Raw genomic sequence first — 18,559 nt, forward strand, 5'->3', positions numbered from 1 at the left:
AACAATTAATAATACTCCTTGAGGTTATATTATTAACTGACTTACGACTAGTGACGATAAGACCGAAATATGTGTCTTGCCTGAATTGTGCTAAGAGGTAGTAAAAACTTCGTGAGAATATTTTTACTACAAAATCAATGATATTGCTTATAACAATTCCTCTGTGAGAATTAAAATTGAAGTAAGCAAAAATCAAAATTTGGAATGCTAGATTGAGAAAAATATTTAAAATCTAACACCCCAGCACAATATAAAAGTGGAGCTAGAGAACCTCAGACCAAGTATGTAATAAGATTGAGAAAACTATTATAAATATATATATATCAAGCTTCATCAACTATCCCAACAAAAAGACACTACTACATTATCGAGTATTTGAAAAAGAAAGGACTTCTATAATATGGCCTATATTGCTAATACTACTAGGAAATCTGAAAATTATAAGTAATGAAAGAAGAACAAGAAAGAATAAATGAACAAAGCTTTAGAAAAAAAAAGTGGCTCTTTTGTTCCTTTTTCCTCGATGCTTCATACACATAGAGTTGCCTTCTATTTATAGAAGTACATTTCTTCTTGAAGTGTTGTGATCTCAAGTGAGGAAGATGCATCTTGAGGAGAATATGTCTTGAGGAAGATGTGTGTTGAGGAAGATGCATCTTGAGGAAGATGTATCTCGAGGAAGATACGTCATGAAGAAGATGCGTCGTGATCTTCTTGCATTGTGGAGTGAATATGTTACGACCTTCTTATTTCTGTCATTTTCTTGCTTAATTAATAGCATTCTTATCTACTGCAAAACATTGTTAGAAAATATAGAGAATCGAAATATTATATAAATACTTTATTTAAAATAGTATAGTTTTAAGTATATAATATATGAATATTTTATACTCATCAAACTCCCTCATACTTGAATCATTGCTCGTCCTTAAGGGAGAATTATTTTATTAGTAATTATTATTTCTTGTAGACTAGAAAAGTAAGAAAATAAAAATTCACATAACATTCAAAACCTATAAGTTTTTCAAGTCATCAAATCTTTATCTTATTTCTACTTCTGCTTTTGTTTGACAAAAAATTTCTCTCCTCCTTTGACGAACTTTTTGAGTTTGATAACATTATGATCACAATCCTTGAGTTTCTCAAACTTTGTCCATAACCTTGCCCTTCATGTCAGTCTCCACTAATGTAGAATCAACATTGATTTTTTAAAAATCTTTTTTAGGAGTTTTTCAGGCTTTTATTGTGAGGCTTAGTGCGGGTAAGGGTAAATGAAATATTTATAGTGACTGTGTTCTTTCCAGCTTTATAATGTGAGCCAATTATTTTACCAAAGGAACTAGTACAACTTAATACAAAGAAGATAAACTCTAGAGATGTCTTCTGTCCCATTATTAACACCAATTAAGTCAACATTCCTTTCAACAAAAATATTCTCCATAAGTTCTAACTTCTTACACCAAGAATTTATTCCATAAGTATATTCACGTCAATTTTTTTTAAGAAGGATATTCACATCATTTTTTTAAAACTTTATATACAAATCAATCCACCTTTCTCTGAATACAAACTTTACTCCAAAAGTATTCCTTCATCCCTTACTTAAATAGCCATTTCTACTCAATTATAGCTGGAAGAAATCTTTTTTCTTTGGTTAAACCAATATGGTGTATTAAGAAGAGTTGGTTTATCCTTTCTCTTTTTTTCTCTCTTATTAATAAGGCTCAAAGTTGGGTGCTAAAGGGAAATATATATGCGTGTGTAGTGGTAGAAACAGAGAGGCTAAAAAGTGAATCAAGGAAAGCCTAATTTCATTTAAAACTCAATGTTGTCTATAATTTCGCCTTGATAGACATTTGGGGCAAGTTCTAGCAAAGTTTTATTGATTCTACCTGTTGAGATCATAATGCTTCTCAATTCCAACTATTTCTCAGATTAGGAGATTTATTATTGCCATCACAAAAACACAAATACAAACATGGAAGCCATGCGAATAATTATTTGAAAACTTTAATATTATACAAGAACAACAATTAAGAATAAAATAAAAGATGAGTTTATTTGTATTTACCAAGGGTAAGTTTTATAACCAACAGGCTAATGCCAAATACTAATAATTCTATTATTTTGTTACCACTAATAATTTTTTATATGTACAATTTTAAAACACACACACACACACACATATATATATATATACATACATATATATATATATTACATGTAAAAAAACAAAAAAAATCTTTTTGGCTTTCAAATTTACAATCGCGGAAGAAAGCTTGTAAGAAACTATGATCACACATATTCTATGTGTACTAGACTGACTAATTTAAGACCTTATCAGTCATTTGGTCTTGGTTTAAATATAAACCAAAAAATTACCTGAGTCAGTAATTAATTTGCATAATTAAACGATTAACCAACCAGTCACTTAGGCATACTGATCATCATGGAATTACTCTTGCATATGTGACTCTGTTTTTGTAGATGCCTTTATAAAATGTTCTGGTTGTACAATAACCTGGATATTAACCAGATCAACTGGCTAAGCAATTTATGCAAATTTATACGGGACTTATAAGGCTCCATTGCTTCACCCTCAATGGCTACGGGTAGGAAAATATAGTTATGAGTTTAATGTCGCCAACTCGACTTATTTTCTACATGATTCCTTATTCAATTAGAGTAACTGATGGTTGTTTCTCAAATTGCCCTCCAAAATATAATTTTAGTCTGTGACCATTTACTTTAAACTTATCTCCACCACTGATCTGCTAAATCTCAATAGCACCATATGAAGTAACATTTGTAACATTGTAAGGACCTGTCCATCTGGACTTTAATTTTCCAGGGAATAGCCTGAGTCGGCTATTGTAAAAAAGTACCTTATCCCCAATTTTGAAACTCTTTTGTCGGATCAACTTGTCATGCCATACTTTTGTTTTTTCTTTGAAAATTCTGACATTTTCATAGGCTTCCAACCTCAACTCTTCTAATTCATTAACCTGAAAAAATTTATTTTTACCCGCAAAGGTCAAATCAAAGTTTAGCACTTTCAATGCCCAAAAAACTTTATGTTCTAATTCAACCGGCAAATGACAAGCTTTACCAAATACTAGTATATATGGGGATGTCCCAATTGGCGTTTTGAATGATATTCGGTAAACCCATAATGCATCATCTAATTTTAAAGACCAGTATTTTCTAGAAATTCCAACTGTCTTCTCAAGAATTCTTTTTAACTCGCGGTTCGAAACTTCAACTTGTCCTTGAGATTGAGCATGATATGGTGTTCCTGTTTTGTGAGTCACACCATATTTTGATAGCAAAGTAGAGAATTGCCTATTCATAAAATGAGTTCCTTGGTCACTAATGATGACTCACGGTGTGCCAAATCTAGTAAAAATATTTTTTTTGAGAAAATTGCACACTGTACGAGCATCATTCTTTCTTGTGGGTATCGATTCAACCTATCTTGACACACAATCCACAACTACAAGAATATATTCAAAAGATTGAGAAGAAGGAAAAGGTCCCATGAAATCTATTCCCCAAACATCAAATATTTCACATACATGTATCGATTGCAATGGCATTTCATCTCTTTTAGTGATGTTACCTGTTCTCTGACACCTATCACATTGTGCAACGTATGTTCGGGCATCTTTAAAGAGTGTCGGCCAGAAGAATCCAGCTTCCAAAACCTTAAAAGCTATTCGATTTGCTGCATAATGACCTCCAACTGCTCCATCATGGCAGTGATATAAAATTTTAGTCATCTCTTCTTCAGGTACACATCTTCTAATGATATTATCTGCACAAAATTTAAACAAGTAAGGTTCGTTCCACAAATAATACTTAGCATCAGTTATAATTTTTTTCCTTTGTTGGTATGAGAGATCTTGGGACGTCCACTTTCCAACCAAGTAGTTTGCAATATCTGTACACCAGGGTGGTTGAGTCACTACTGAGTCGATTAAAAAAATATGTTCATCAGGAAATTCTTCCATTATCTCACTAAACTCAAGGGGAGAATTTTCTAATCTAGACAAATGATCAGTTACCTGATTCTCCGTTCCCTTTTTATCTTTTATTTCAAGATCAAATTCTTGCATACGTAAAATCCATCTTAACAATCTAGGTCTAGCATCTTTCTTTGCTAAGAGGTATTTCAAAGTTGCATGATTAGTGAAAACTGTGACCTTAGTTCCTATCAAATATGTACGAAATTTATCAAATGCAAATACTACTGCTAGTAACTCTTTCTCTGTTGTGGCATAATTAAGTTGAGCCTTATTCATTGTTCTACTAGCATAGTAAATGGGACGGAAAATCTTATTCTTTCTCTGGCCTAAAACAGCTCCTACTGCTATATCACTAGCATCACACATAACCTCAAAAGGTTAATTCCAGTCAGGGGACACGACTACAAGGGCAGTTGATAACTTTTTCTTAAGGGTCTCAAATACATCTAGGCAATCAGCTGAAAAATTAAATTTAGTATCTTTCATTAAGAGGTTAGTCAGCGGTTTTGAAATTTTTGAAAAATCTTTTATGAACCGTCTGTAAAAACCTGCATGACCTAGAAAACTTCTAATGCCTTTAATAGTTGTGGGAGGGGGTAATCCTGCTATAAGATCAATTTTAGTCTTATCAACTTCTATACCTTTAGCAGTGATTTTATGTCCTAAAACAATTCCCTCAATAACCATAAAATGATATTTTCCCCAATTAAGAATCAAGTTTGTCTCTTCACATCCCTTAAGAACTAAAGTCAAGTGATAAAGACAATCCTCAAATGTTTTTCCAAAGAGTGTAAAATCATCCATAAAAATCTCGAGAAATTTCTCGGTCATGTCAGATAAAATTGCTGACATGCAACACTGAAATGTAGCAGGGACATTGCACAAACCAAATGGCATTCTCCTATAAGCATATGTTCCATGAGGACGTGTGAAGGTTGTCTTATCTTGATCTTCTGGTGCAATTGGTATCTGGTTACACCCTTAATAGCCATCAAGAAAACAATAAACCCCATATCCTGCAATTCTTTCCAACATTTGATCAATAAATGGCAAAGGAAAATGATCTTTTCTAGTAACATCATTGAGACGTCTGTAATCAATATATACTCTCCATCCTGTGACAGTCCTGTTAGGTATGAATTCATTATTTTTATTTTTAATAACTATCATATCTCCTTTCTTTGGCACTACCTGAACAAGACTTACTCAAGGACTATCTAAAATAGGATTAATGATACCTGCTGCCAAAAGTTTTACAATCTCCTTTTTTACCACTTCCTGCATTGCTGGATTCAATCTCCTTTGGAGTTGGACTATTGTCTTGTAACTATCCTCCATAAGGATTCTGTGAGTACAAACAACTAGACTAATCCTTTTGATATCTGATATAGTCCACCCTAAGGCTCCTTTGTGTGTTTTCAAGATTTCAATTAATCGTTCTTCTTGTTCTGAGTCAAAGAAGATGAAATAATCACTGGACATTGTTCTTTTTCAAGATAAGCATATTTTAAATGAGATGGGAGAATTTTGAGTTCAATTTTTGGTTGAACTTCTTCTGGTTGCATCTCCTGATCCTCAGAATCTTTTTCCAATATTTCAGCTTCTTTTCTGATGATGGAATCATCATCTTGTATGATGCCTGATTTGGCCAAACATCTTTCCATTGGGTCTGGAGTTAATTGATCATCTCTATATTCATCTATAAGATAACTAATCATGTCAATTGAAAAACATGAAGATGATGATTCATCTCCTGAAAATCTTAGCATCTTTTGCATGTCAAAAATGACCTTTCTTCATCAACTCTTATAATTAGCTGTCCTTGGTGGACATCTATAATTGCTCTACCTGTAGCAAGAAATAGTCTACCCAAAATAATTGGTTCATCAGGACATTCTTTCATTTCAAGTACTATAAAATCTATAGGGAAAACAAACTTATCTACTCTTATAAACACATTTTCAATTATTCCCTTAGGTTTCTTAGTACTTTGATCTGCAAATTGAAGAGAAACACTTATGTCCTTCATTTCACCAAGATCCAATTTTCTAAAGATAGAAAGTGGCATCAAATTTATTGAAGCTCCAGAATCGCAGAGTGCTTTTTCAAAATACACTCCTCCCAAAGTGCATGGAATTGTAAAACTGCCAATATCACCAAATTTTTGTAGTAGCTTATTTTGAAGTATAGCACTGCATTTTTCAGTAAGCATTACTACAGAAATTTCTTCCAATTTCTTTTTACTTGACAAAATTTCTTTTAAATTTTTTGCATATGAAGGCATTTGCATCAAAGCATCAGTGAAAGGAATATTAATATGAATTTGTTTCAAAATTTCTAAAAACTTTGCAAATTCGCCATCAAGCTTTTCTCTTTTCATTTTTTGTGGAAAATGAATTGTCACAGGGGGAGGAATCATTTTTTCAATATTTTTCTCTTCTTTTTTCTTGACTTCTTTATCTTCTAATGGTTTAGAGGGTGTTTCAACATTCTTACCCTTGTTTACCTGTTGTTCTGACTGGTTCTTTTCTTCTCTGACTTTATTGGGTTCATCAAGCTCCTTACCTGATCGTAAGGTGATAACCTTAAGGTGTTCCTTTGGGTTTTTCTCCGTATTGCTTGGTAAGGGGCCTTGAATTTTTTCTGACACAAGAGTTGCCAATTGGCTCAGCTGGATTTCCAAATTTTTAAGGGCTGAATTTTGCTTTCCATTTTTTTATCAGCGACCTTAATGTATTTGTACAAAAGGCCATCATGACTTGGATGTATTTGCTGAGGCATTTGCTGATATGGAGTTGCTTGCTGATAAGGTCTGAAATTTGATTGCCCATGGTTTTGATTTTGGTAACCAGGTGGACCTTATACCTGTGGCTTCTGGAAGCTCTGAGAGTTCTCGACACTATTTGGATTGCTCCATTGAAATCCTGGATGTTTATGTGCCATTAGACTTCCAAAGGGGTGCTGCTTGTAACCGATTACATTGATATGTTTATCATTTTGATTTATTGCTTGGCATTCATGATTCAGATGGTTTCCTCCACACATATCACAAGCCTCAGACTGGCTTGATTGTTTTGTATTCGCCTGAAAAGATTCAAATTTTTGTGCCAAAGAAACAATCTGTTGTGTTAGTGTGTTTAAAGCATCAACTTGATTTACCGTAGCGGTCTTTTTGATGATTACACGCTCAGATAGCCATTGAATGGCATTTTCAGAAATTTCATTCAATAACTGCAATGCTTCTTCTATTGTTTTTTCCCATTATAGAACCTCCTGCAGCTGCATCAAATCACATTTGTAGAAGAGGGTTATAACCCGTGATAAAAAATATACAACTGCATGTGTTCAGGAATATCATGGTGCCGGCATTTTTTTAACATTGCTTTTAATCTTTCCCAATCTTGATAAACTGCTCAGTATCAATCCATAAGAAATTAAATATTTCTTGCCTTAACTTTATTGTTTTAGTAGGATAAAAATATTTATTCAAAAACTTCTGAGTCATCTAGTCCCACGTGGTAATTGACCCCTGAGGTAAACTTTGCAACCACGTCTTGGCATCTCCTTTTAAAGAAAAAGAAAATAGCCTTAACTTGATAGCTTCAGGAGGAACTCCATTATACTTAGCAGTTTCAACAAGTTCCAGAAAATCAATTAAATGACTATGTGGACCTTCACTTGAATCTCCTGTAAAGATACAAGATTGTTGAATTGTTTGAATTAGGCCGGTCCTAATTTCAAAGTTGTTGTCTGCTACTGGGGGTTTCTAACACTAGATTCACAGTTGAAGCGATCAGGTCTAGCATAATCCGTTAGGATTCTGTTTGTTGGTCTTGGCGCCACTTCATCAAATTGATCTTCTAAATGAACATGTGGTACTTCGGGTGGATTGATATCTTCTACTCCCTAGTTTTCCATTCCTTCGCAAGCTTCGCTTTGAGAAGATGATGTTTGTTCTTTCCTGCGTAATCGAAGAGATCTTTCAATTTCAGGATTGTAATGTGTCAACTCTTTTGTAGAAGAGCGGGTCATAAACTAAGTGATTTTTTTTTTATTTTTTTGAAGTAAAGAAAATTAAAGTTTTTTTTAAAGACAATTAAACTTAATTCCTACAATAACAGTATCACTAAAAGAAAATAGTAAAAGAAAAGTCGTAGTAGTGAATAGTACACTTAGTGATAATAATTATCAATATCAAAGGAAAAGATAGTTAGTACAAATAGTATATTATGATGAAAGTGCTATGACGTGAAGTTGCTGATAATATCATAAGAGTTAAGATATACACATTAATTATATCTACACATGTTAATAATAAAAACAGTAGATAATAGTTACAACAATGACAAAGAACGAGAAAAAAAACTTTTATATTACTACGAAAAAAAAACGTTAGAATGGATAAAATAGTAATAGTTATAGAAATATTTAGTAGGTGATGATAATACTAAAAAAAATAAGGATACCAATACATATAATAATAAATTCTCAAATTAGTAATAAAATATTTAATTTGAAGTAGATTTATGCCAATCCCCGGCAATGGCGCCAAAAATTTGACGAGGCCAATGTGTATATGATTTTCCTGCTCGTGCTTAGTCAAATTCTAATATAGTTTAAGATATCGTCCCACAAAGATTGGAAAAACTATGCTACAAACTTGTAATGTTTTAGCTACTATTTGAGAGAACCAAATTGATGAAAAGAGTAGGATTTTAAATTTGTAAATTACTTAAACAAAAACAACTTGTGGAAAATTTATATTTAAAAAGTGTTGGGAATCATTGAATTCACTTGACGATATTTTTATAATGAAATCTCAATTTCTGCATATATTTCACTAATGAATAATTGTTTATTGCTAATACAATTATGTTTTGCTCACTAGAAAGTAAACAATTAATAATACTCCTTGAGGTTATATTATTAACTGACTTACGACTAGTAACGATAAGACCGAAATATGTGTCTTGCCTGAATTGTGCTAAGAGGTAGTAAAAATTTTGTGAGAATATTTTTACTAAAAAATCAATGATATTGCTTATAACAATTCCTCTGTGAGAATTAAAATTGAAGTAAGCAAAAATCAAGATTTGGAATGCTAGATTGAGAAAACTATTTAAAATCTAACACCCCAGCACAATATAAAAGTGGAGCTAGAGAACCTCAGACCAAGTATGTAATAAGATTGAGAAAACTATTATATATATATATATCAAGCTTCATCAACTATCCCAACAAAAAGACACTACTCCATTATCGAGTATTTGAAAAAGAAAGGACTTCTATAATATGGCCTATATTGCTAATACTACTAGGAAATCTGAAAATTATAAGTAACGAAAGAAGAACAAGAAAGAATAAGTGACCAAAGTTTTAGAAAATAAAGTGGCTCTTTTGTTCCTTTTTCCCCGATGCTTCATACACAGAGAGTTGCCTTCTATTTATAGAAGTACATTTCTTCTTGAAGTGTTGTGATCTCAAGTGAGGAAGATGCATCTTGAGGAGAATATGTCTTGAGGAAGATGCATCTTGAGGAAGATGTATCTCGAGGAAGATACGTCATGAAGAAGATGCGTCGTGATCTTCTTGCATTGTGGAGTGAATATGTTACGACATTCTTGTTTCTGTCATTTTCTTGGTTAATTAATAGCATTCTTATCTCCTGCAAAACATTGTTAGAAAATATAGAGAATCGAAATATTATATAAATACTTTATTGAAAATAGTATAATTTTAAGTATATAATATATGAATATTTTATATTCATCACGCCACAACATAGCTAATACCAAGTTGCTTCTATATCGACGAGAATTAAGAAATATCAAAAGACATAAACGATGTTACGTTCATTTAGCAATGTTGATCTCGTTATGGGTTCATTTATTGGATAGAAGTGCTTTGGTTCAGAGTATCGATACAGATATACATTCTTAAAATTTGTAGTATAGGTTACTACCATTTTTGGTTTTATTTATTGGAACAATCAATAGCAAACTACGATGATTTTGGAAGAATTTTTTGCATTTCATTTGACATCAATCTTATAGGTAAATTGCAATTATTATTTTTTTTATTTTTTTTGTGAAAATATACAAATAACGTTTGGTTATCTGCTACGTTATGAATCCTGAACTTACAGTTACAAGTTCAAAAGTTAAGGATACTTGGTCCTGAACTTCGAGTTCCAAGTCCAAAAGTTAAGGACACTTGGTCCTGAACTTAGACTAACAAGCTCAAAAGTTAAGGACAATAGGTCCTGAACTTACAGTTACAAGTTCAAAAGTTAAGGACAATAGGTCGTGAAGTCCTGAACTTAGACTAACAAGCTCAAAAGTTAAGGACAATAGGTCATGAACTTAGGCTAAGAAGCCCAAAAGTTAAGGACAATAGGTCCTAAACTTACATTTACAAGTTCAAAAGTTAAGGACATTAGGTCCTGAAGTCCTGAACTTAGACTAACAAGCTCAAAAGTTAAGGACAATAGGTCCCGAACTTAGGCTAAGAAGCCCAAAAGTTAAGCACAATAGGTCCTGAACTTAGTCTAACAAGCTCAAAAGTTAAGGACACTTGGTCCTGAACTTACAATTACAAGTTCAAAAGTTAAGGACATGTAGTCCTGAAGTTAAGTTCAAAAGTTAAGGACATGTAGTCCTGAAGTCCAGAACTTAGAGTTCCAAGTTCAAAAGTTAAGGACATGTAGTCGTGAAGTCTTGAAGTTATGTTCAAAAGACATTAGCAGAAGGATATTTTCGTTCGAGCAGTTAAAGTTTATTAAAGCAGTGGCTAAAGACTAAAGACATTTTAAACATTGGCTTAAAAGTAAATACATGTGTTATTGGTGGCTAACCGTGTACTTCCCTCCCCCCCCCATATATACAGTCAACCCTCTTTATAATAACCTCGTTTGTTCAGATATTTTTTGGCTTTTATAGTGATGGTTGTTATACACTTATAACATCATTTGACGTTTAAATTGGCTGTTATAGATCAAAATTATCCAAAAATCAATTATTTTTTCTTTTTAATGTTACATATAAAAGATAAGAAAATTATTCAAATTTAAAATATCAAAAGATATGCATATTTCACTAGTTAAATATTGAAGAAAGCTAATACATTATTAATAAATTCATAACTAAAAGTATAAAGATTTAAGCTATAAGGTAGACATATAAAAGCTACCTAAAAAATAATTAATTTCAAGATTGATGGAAGAACTTTATAATTGTAGCTTATTTCGTAGATTTTATTCTCTTACTAGTGATATAATACTTGAATTGGCGAAGATTCGTGTCCATTTCAGCAAAAAAGTATCTAATAATTTTCCCTTGAAGACAATCTAAAAGCTTGACAGTTAAATTTTCTACCTAAATATTTTTTTAGAATTTGCCCAATGGAAAAGATATCATATGCAAATCTTTAAATCTTATGCAAGATAGAAACTTTGTTTAATGGAAACGATTGTGTGCATATTTTTAGAATTGTTATAGTAATCTTAAAGATTCTATATGGCCGTTATAGAGGAGTCATTTTACAAAGATCATTCTGATATAAATATGGTTGTTGTTGTTATAGGTAAAAAGTTATTATAGAGAGGTAAAATATAACTTAAAAAATGGGTTATGAGGAAAACTTGGCTTTTATAGTGAATGACTGTTATATAAAGATGTTGTTATAGAAAGGTCTGATTGTAGAAAAAAGTATCGCATATGTTCCAGTCGCTTTGGATTATCTAGAGTTGTCAACATTGGCTTGGCCCATTGGGCCGACCCAACCCAACCCATAATTTAATATGGCTGGGCTAAAATTTTTGGAACCCATTGAAAAGCGAGGCTTTTAAGTCCGACCCAGTTAAGCATGTGGTCCATGAGACTTGACTGAGGCTGGGCTGGGTTGGCCCGTGGGCTTAATAAGCGTATTTAATTAAAAATATAAAAAAAATAAAAACTAAAAATAATAAGAAAGGTAGTTTAATCTCAAACTGGTAATATTTTTTATCTTAATTTGAATACTTTTTGTTCTTAATTTTTTAGTTATTTCTTATTGTTTAACTAATTAACATTACATATAATTATAAATTTAGATGAAAATGAAGATGTTAAGACATCTTTGTTTCAAAAGATTATTCAAAAGTACTTGATGAAGATAATTTGTTGGTGTTAGATATGCCATGAGTACCTTGAAAAGATTTTTGAGTAGTTTATTTTGAGTATTGACTTTTAATGAATGAAATATTATTCTCCTTTTTGTTTTATAGTAATCTATTGGAATAATGTCAAAAGTTATTAAGTTTTGTAGAGTTTTCCATCCATCAAGTATATTTTTAGACTTGTAAGTGTGTGTGTCTGTATATATATACACGTTGTGCATTTTAGGTTAAAATTTGAATTTTTTGAAAATATAAAAAATAATTTTTAAAAATGAGGGGCCGGCCCGTGGGGGCCCGTGACCCACGTAAGACTGTAAAAATTGCACGGGGCGCCTTATTTGGTCGCCCCCATTTAACCTATACCTATTTTTTTTTAAACTTTTAACTTGTACCCACTTTTTAAATAACTTCAGCCCCCTTTCTTCTCCTCATTCGTTTTCTTCTTCAAGTTACAAAACAAACTAGTATTTATCTCCAGAAGCAATGCTGCTTTAGTTATAAGGTCAATTTTTTTTTAATTGAACAGTTCGGCAGTTGTACTTCTGCTCCAAATTTACAGCAAATTAGTCTTATGAAAAAGTTTAAGTTACCAGTAGGATGAGCTGTAAAATTTTGGAGTTTTTGTATGTTTATTCGTGTTTGAGCTGAGAAGATGTACACTATTTTTCTTAAAAAATCACTGCTAATTTTGGTGCTTCCGAATGTTCCACAAAAAATAATGATGCTATACAATTTGCTTAATATGTAGCACGTGCCTAAGGGAACATTTTTGTAGCAAATGCTCATGACATATTGCAGTGCATTTTTCAGAAGTTGTCCTCTGTATTGAGGTTTATCACTACAAAAAAACATGGGTAAAAACTCAAGAATTTCTGGTGAACCCCTGTCACTAACATTTTGGAAAATTGAAAACCTAATTATGTGTAAGACACCTTACATTTCCTAATGCTTGTAGTGAAAGTACGAAAATCCCAATAGTTGCATGAATTCGATCTTCCTACAATAAAAAAATTGAAAAGAAATTTAAGTTAGTAAGGCGTATAAGTTGAAGAAAATACATCACAACTCGAAAAAAATAATATGTAAAAAAGTATGCACTTTTTCATCTTGAATAATTAATTCAATTAAATTAGAATTTTTTGGTTTCTCGCGGCCTGGAATGTGCCATAATCTAACAACACGACCCTTCAAATTCTAACTCATTTTGGATATTAATATTTAGCTGATATAGTTATAGTTTGGAACTATACTTTGCAGAAGTTTGTGTGGAAGCTAAACCCTAAGTAATGTAGAGAAGCCAAACCTAAGCAAAAGTTGTTTAAATAAAGATTGCTCTAGAGCTGAAGTTCGCCAGTTACAAACAAAAACTTCGCCAGTTACAAACAAAAACTTCGCCAGTTACAAAAACAAAAAACTTGAGCTCTAGAGCTGAAGTTCGCCAATTACAAAAACAAAAACTTCAGCTCTAGCTCTAGAGCTGAAGTTCGTTAGTTACAAAACAAAAACTCCAGCTCTAGATCGCCAGTTACAAAAATAAAAACTTCAAGCCCGGCTACTAGAATGCTGAAGTTTTACGTGATTGTCTTTGTTACTTCAGCCCCGTATGCTGAAGTTATGCGAAAAAGCGGGTAAGCTTGCAATTTTTTTTGCAAAGTGGGCACAAGTTAAAACGTGACACAAAGCGGGGCTGGACTAGGTTGATCATTTTAAGACCCGTCGAAACATTGGGCCGGCCCAACCTAGCCCGTCAATTGCCAAAGCCGCATGAACTGGGCTAGGTTGGACCGGGCCAGCCCGTATCAGACAGCTTAAGATTATCCATAGCCAAGTGATATTCCATGTCAATTCTAACATGTTTAGTGGAAAAATGACCAATACTGGATTTGTTTGCCTATAAGATTCATAACTAAGGAAGATTGAGGACATAGTTGTCCTGCTTTTCAGTCCTCATAATTTTTTTTTAAAACTAACTGCCAACTGATTTCTATACTATGACACAGCAACAACAAGAGCAGAGCATAAGCAGGATTCTGGATTCAGGAAGGTGAATCATCAACAATTATCAAGCATAAACATTATTTAGAAAAATAATACATTTTTCTTGCAGAGCCTTCAACTATATAATCATCATAAGTAAAATTGCAACATTAATCAACTGAAACAGGTTGCATGTTCTCTGCCTCTTTCCTCAGATCTTGATACAGAACTGATGACAAGTACCTCTCTCCAAAACTTGCATGTATAGTCTGAAATTGAAAATGAATAAGTTACATCTACAACAAAGTAATAAATTCTGAAAAATGTGCAAAGAAAAAGTATTGAGGCATATTCATACCACTATGAGTTTGCCTTTGTTTTCTGGTTTTTGAGCAAGTTGAAGAGCTGCTACCGTATTAGCTCCAGACGATATTCCAACCTATACAATTGAGATAAGCTTTTTCATTACATGATATAAAGGAATCACCATAGATTTACTCTATAGATGAATACTACTATGTAGTTTAGAATGGAAAGATCTATCATACTTTTATCAAAATGAGAGTGATCGGGACTTTGGACTATCCGGACACATACTTAATCAAACAGTTCATGCATGTTTGTTTTCAGGGGCAACAAGATCAAGTTGGTACTGATCAAGTTGTTTAGCTCTAGGTTTTTAAAAGAAAGATGCATTTATCTTGAACTTTACCATGAGCCCTTCCTTGACTGCCAACTCCCTAGCCATGTTTACGGCGTCATCACTAGAAACCTGCAATACATGAGCAAGTACAGATCATGTACAATTACATGAATGACTTAGCTGTTATTCAATGGAATACATGGTAATCACATAATTCTGTTGATATTTCCAGTTTCAGAAGAAAACAGATTAACAAAGAATTTAACATACCATCAGAACTTCCTCCATTATATCCATGTCCAGGATATCCGGCTTGAATCCAACCCCATTCCCTGTTATGTGATGAGGACCTGTATTGGTGGTCATTTAAAGATTATTATCAATTTTATAAAAGCATGCAGTAATTTGAGTACTTCATAAATACTAGGATGTCACAGACAAATTGAAAGATGAAAGTAAAATTACCTGGTTTTCCACCATTCAGTATATTGCTTTCAGTTGGCTCAACTCCATATATCTAGCAAACGAGAAGAAAATATAGTCTTGAAGTTATGTTAACTTATGAGTTTAACTTCTATGTATTGACGTGTATAAAAACTAATAAGGGCAGATTACTTGATAAAACAAATTAAAATACATCGACAGTGTAAAATTATTTACACTCCCCAGCATATATAAGTTAAATTTCTTAACTCATTCTGGAACATAGCCAATCAGAAGTACATTGATAGTATGGATTTACCTTGACGTTAGGATTTCTGGATTTCAGATATTGTCCAACACCAGAGACCGTGCCTCCACTTCCGATTCCCATGACAAAAATGTCAACATTACCCTGAGTTTCTTCCCATATCTCAGGACCAGTCGTCTCAAAATGAATCTGTTTTCAACGTGAAACAGCTGAGAATCCTATAGTGAAACAAAGAACATAGGATTAAATAAGGTTTCTTCAAAATACCTGAGTGTTTGCAGGATTAGAAAACTGTTGAAGCATGAAGGCATTAGGCGTAGATTCCAAAAGGTCATAAGCTTTCTTAACAGTGCCTCCCATTCCTTTGGTTGGATCAGTGAGGACTAAATCGGCTCCAAATGCTCTCATTGTCACTCTCCTCTCTAAGCTTGTGTATGACGGCATTGTCAAAACCATTTTGTAGCCTTTCATTGCTGCCATAAATGCCATACTGATCCCCATATTTCCCGATGTTGGCTCAATCAATGTCGTCTAAATATAATCAAGAATTAGGTCAAAGATAACATATAGTACTTGTCAAGTTTAAAATCTACGCACTGACAAATATTTATACAATCATATGTTACGATAAGAGAAAAATGCGGTGTCCCAAGTTCTTATACTCCTGCTAGTGTCCGGATAGAATTGCATTTACTTACCTTTTCAGGTGATATTAAGCCTTTTTTTTCTGCATCATCGATCATCGCCAATGCTGGTCTGGTGCAAATACAAGAGAATTGTTTTTTCTTAATACAGAGTGGAAGCAAAGAAGTGATGTACAAACAAGAATACAGTTTTTAGACAAATGAGATCCATTCCAGTTACGAACAAATACTCAACATAGACAGGAGAAAAGTATGAAGAAGATAAGATACCTGTCTTTGATGCTAGAAGTAGGTTGAAACATCTCTTGTTTCACAGCTATGTGAGCTCCACATCCTTCTGTCACTTTGTTAAGATAAACCATTGGTGTTTTCCCAATTAGCTGAAATTTGAAATTTAATACTATGTCAATTTATCACATAAGCATTTGGGGAGTGTTTGATCATGACTTCACTTGTAAACTGAAATCAATATTTGCAAGCTTAAGTTTGGCCATCACTATTTACAAATCATTGAGCTTCAGACTGAAGCTCAATATAATTTGTATTTCAAATACAAATGAAATATTAAATTAAAGCTCCCTCGAGGAGTATTTCAAGTGAAATAATGATTTTCAATCACAAAACTTCAACTTTCTTTTCAACTGAAATTTATGTTCAAATACAACTTCAACTTTCAATTACTTTTTTTCTACTTCATTTTCAGGTACTTTCTTTTTCAACTTCAACCAAAAATTATCTTATTATATTTCAAAACCGACATAAATGTATAAATTTATTGTGAAGGGAGTATCATCCCAACTTCATAAAGCAAAATTTATTTATAGAACTAAAAATCAAGAAGCTTGCATTAGGGTAGGCTGTTTATATCCCATCCCTTTGATTTTTCAGTGCCTACAAAACATACTGACAAAAGTGTCAACCTAATCCAATAGTTTAGTCTTCGGTCAATCTTGAAGCTTGACAACTATCAAATCTCAAATAACGTAGAATAATTTGATCCCAATTATAGTTCCCATCAAATCAGACTAACTCAATATTTTACGTTGTTTTCCTTAATCCACGGTTCTCTATTTGAAAAGGAAAACCTTCATGTAATAAGAACTTGAGCAAACTAGAAATACATCCTTATTTCATAATTTGTCTAATACTCTCACTGTTTAAATTTAGACGACACATTTTCTTTATTAATCCGTTCCAAAAAGAATAACAGATTTCTAAAATTGGAAATAATTCAACTTTACACTCTTCATTTTACTCAATGAGAAGCTTTTATATCCATATCCACAAAACTTTTACCCCTTAAGCTCATAAGACCATAAGTTTCAAAAATGTTCTTTTCTTTTCTTACACTCCGTACCGAATCAAACTGCAACATCTTACCAATAGAAAGAAAAATTAAGTCCCAAAGGTTTAAAGTTAAAGAATATTATAAGGAAAATGAAAAATAAAATAAAAATAGAAAATAAAAACAAGCAATTCAAATAGTACAACCAAGGGCTCCTCGAAAATATCGTTAGTTTAATGATTCACTTTTACCTTACCCACCCTTTTCATGGTCATTATTTCTCATACAGAAAAGAAAAAGATGATCGACTAAAGTTACAAATCAGAATTATTTTTTGTTTTATTAAAATAATTAAACTATATATAAATTGATCAAAATATAAATGATCGGAAGGTTAACTTTTCAGCACTGAGTTATGAGACGTCACTTAGATATATACAAGCACAAGAAAGGAAACTCAAATGCCACAGCCAGAAACCAGTAACTAATTTCAGCTAAATCTCTATATAAATACATAAAATCCAGAAAGAGATAAACATTTCAAAAAATTAAATAAGAAGACAAAGACAGAGAAAGAATACTAAGCATAATTGACGAAAGGTAGAGCATAAATGTAGAAAAATAGGGAGAAAGAGAGAAGGAATTAATTAATTGCACTAACTTGAGAAACTTCAGTCTTGATGTTAGTAACAGGAAGCTGTAATTTGGGAGTATGAACTAAAGGCTGAGTAGAGAACAATCTGGTGATGAAATCAACATTACTATTACAGTATCTTGATCTCTTCAGCAATCTGCTTAAAGCCGCCATTGATGAATTCTCAACAGCTCTGAGAAATTGCACTTGAAACCTTTCACAAAATTAAAGCTATGATATATAGCTTAGCTTTTTTTGTGTACCTCACAGTTGAAAGATATGACACCCTTTTTATAACGAAAAGATTTGTCTAACCTTTGGATTATCAAATCGGACTTCTTTGCTGTATTTTTTTTATTTTTTATTTTATTTTTTCACCCTCTCTCCCACAATCTTTTAGGTATATAAAAAATTAGTATTAAGGACAGAATAAAAAAAAAAAATGAAATAAGCTAGCAACCAAAATTGCCAAGTTGTAAAAAGACATGCAAGCTCACATGATATT

The 18,559-nt window shown here is 32.5% G+C and overlaps 2 protein-coding genes across 2 annotated transcripts; both read right to left on the reverse strand.

The window, feature by feature from the left end:
- Window positions 1–5,455: 5,455 nt before the first annotated feature.
- Window positions 5,456–6,968, reverse strand: LOC104243694 (uncharacterized). Its single transcript, XM_070155528.1, has 3 exons — window positions 6,891–6,968; window positions 5,874–6,696; window positions 5,456–5,778 (listed from the first exon to the last, which is right to left on the reverse strand). Exons 1-3 carry the CDS (start codon window positions 6,966–6,968, stop codon window positions 5,456–5,458), a joined length of 1,224 nt encoding a protein of 407 aa, XP_070011629.1.
- A 7,225-nt stretch (window positions 6,969–14,193) lies between these two features.
- LOC104243686 (bifunctional L-3-cyanoalanine synthase/cysteine synthase 2, mitochondrial) lies at window positions 14,194–18,520 on the reverse strand. Its single transcript, XM_009798923.2, has 10 exons — window positions 18,082–18,520; window positions 16,406–16,515; window positions 16,190–16,247; window positions 15,759–16,022; window positions 15,543–15,680; window positions 15,266–15,317; window positions 15,071–15,150; window positions 14,870–14,929; window positions 14,516–14,596; window positions 14,194–14,426 (listed from the first exon to the last, which is right to left on the reverse strand). Exons 1-10 carry the CDS (start codon window positions 18,226–18,228, stop codon window positions 14,328–14,330), a joined length of 1,089 nt encoding a protein of 362 aa, XP_009797225.1. The 5' UTR covers window positions 18,229–18,520; the 3' UTR covers window positions 14,194–14,327.
- Window positions 18,521–18,559: the final 39 nt, after the last annotated feature.

Source organism: Nicotiana sylvestris, chromosome 1 (assembly GCF_000393655.2).
Source record: "Nicotiana sylvestris chromosome 1, ASM39365v2, whole genome shotgun sequence".
Taxonomy (NCBI): Eukaryota; Viridiplantae; Streptophyta; class Magnoliopsida; order Solanales; family Solanaceae; genus Nicotiana; species Nicotiana sylvestris.